Consider the following 1,430-nt stretch of genomic DNA (forward strand, 5'->3'; position numbering starts at 1 on the left):
TCTCCCCCGTGTGGATCCGCTGGTGCCTCAGCATTGTGGAGGCCTGGGTAAAGGCCTTCCCGCACTCGGGGCAGCTGAAGGGCCTCTCCCCCGTGTGGACCCGCCGGTGGATCTGGAGGTGGGAGGAGGTGGTGAAGCCCTTCTCGCACTGAGAGCAGGAAAATAGCCTCTCCCCTGTATGGACCCGCTGGTGCCTCAGCAGGGTGGAGGCCTGGGTAAAGCCCTTCCCGCACTCGGGGCAGCTGAAGGGCCTCTCCCCCGTGTGGATCCACTGGTGGCTCTGGAGGTGGGAGGAGGTGGTGAAGCCCTTCTCGCACTGAGAGCAGGAAAATAGCCTCTCCCCGGTGTGGATACGCTGGTGCTTCCGCAGGTGGGAGGCCTGGGTAAAGGCCTTCCCGCACACAGGGCAGCTGAAGGGCCTCTCCCCCGTGTGGACCCGCCGGTGGTTCCGCAGGTTGGAGGAGGTGATGAAGCCCTTCCCGCACTGAGAGCAGGTGAACGGCCTCTCCCCGGTGTGGATACGCTGGTGGGTCAGCAGGGTGGAAGATCTGTTGAAGGCCTTCCCACACCGAGAGCAGGTGAACGGCCTCTCCCCCGTGTGGATCCACTGGTGGGTCAGCAGGGAGGAAGATGTGCTGAAGGCCTTCCCGCACTCGGGGCAGCTGAAGGGCCTCTCCCCCGTGTGGATGCGCTGGTGGCTCTGCAGGTTGGAGGAGTGAGTGAAGCCCTTCCCACACTGAGAGCAGGTGAACGGCCTCTCCCCGGTGTGGACACGCTGGTGGGTCAGCAGGATGGAGGATGTGCAGAAGGCCTTCCCGCACTCGGGGCAGCTGAAGGGCCTTTCCCCTGTGTGGACCCGTTGGTGGGTCTGGAGGTAGGAGGATGTGCTGAAGGCCTTCCCGCACTGAGAGCAGGTGAACGGCCTCTCCCCCGTGTGTACCCGCTGGTGGGTCAGCAGGGAGGAGGATGTGCTGAAGGCCTTCCCGCAGTCGGTGCAGGGGAAGGGCCTCTCCCCGGTGTGACTGCGCCGATGAATCTCCAGGACAGACGGGACACGGAAGCCTTTCCCACAGTCACCACACTTCCACGGTTCCTCCACAGGGTGGGATTCCTCAGGTTTCTCCATGGTCACAGCTTCAGCTGCACACAAACACGTGCAGAGCCCTCCCTGCCGTGAAATCCCCTTTCCAGGCCATATAACTGTTTCAGGCTCCACGCACAGTGCGCTGCAACAGTGGGGTCTCTCGTCCAGTCCCACTGATGCGGAAAACGTCCTCAAACAGGAACCAAAAAGCGTTGATCCCTCTCACAGAAATCAAGTCAAAAATCGTTGTGGTCCTGATGGATTGAGTGACTGTCAGACATTGACATCAAAGTGAGGACTGCAGACGCTGGAGAGTCAGTCGAAAAACGTGGCGCTGGAAAAGCAC

The 1,430-nt window shown here is 61.6% G+C and overlaps 1 protein-coding gene across 1 annotated transcript; it reads right to left on the reverse strand.

The window, feature by feature from the left end:
* Positions 1 to 7: 7 nt before the first annotated feature.
* On the reverse strand, positions 8 to 1,416 carry LOC122545121 (zinc finger protein 239-like; the record flags this gene model as incomplete). Its single annotated transcript, XM_043684279.1, has 1 exon — positions 8 to 1,416. A coding segment is annotated over exon 1 (1,119 nt), but the record flags the coding sequence as incomplete, so codon positions are not given.
* Positions 1,417 to 1,430: the final 14 nt, after the last annotated feature.

Source organism: Chiloscyllium plagiosum, unplaced genomic scaffold (assembly GCF_004010195.1).
Source record: "Chiloscyllium plagiosum isolate BGI_BamShark_2017 unplaced genomic scaffold, ASM401019v2 scaf_59419, whole genome shotgun sequence".
Taxonomy (NCBI): domain Eukaryota; kingdom Metazoa; phylum Chordata; class Chondrichthyes; order Orectolobiformes; family Hemiscylliidae; genus Chiloscyllium; species Chiloscyllium plagiosum.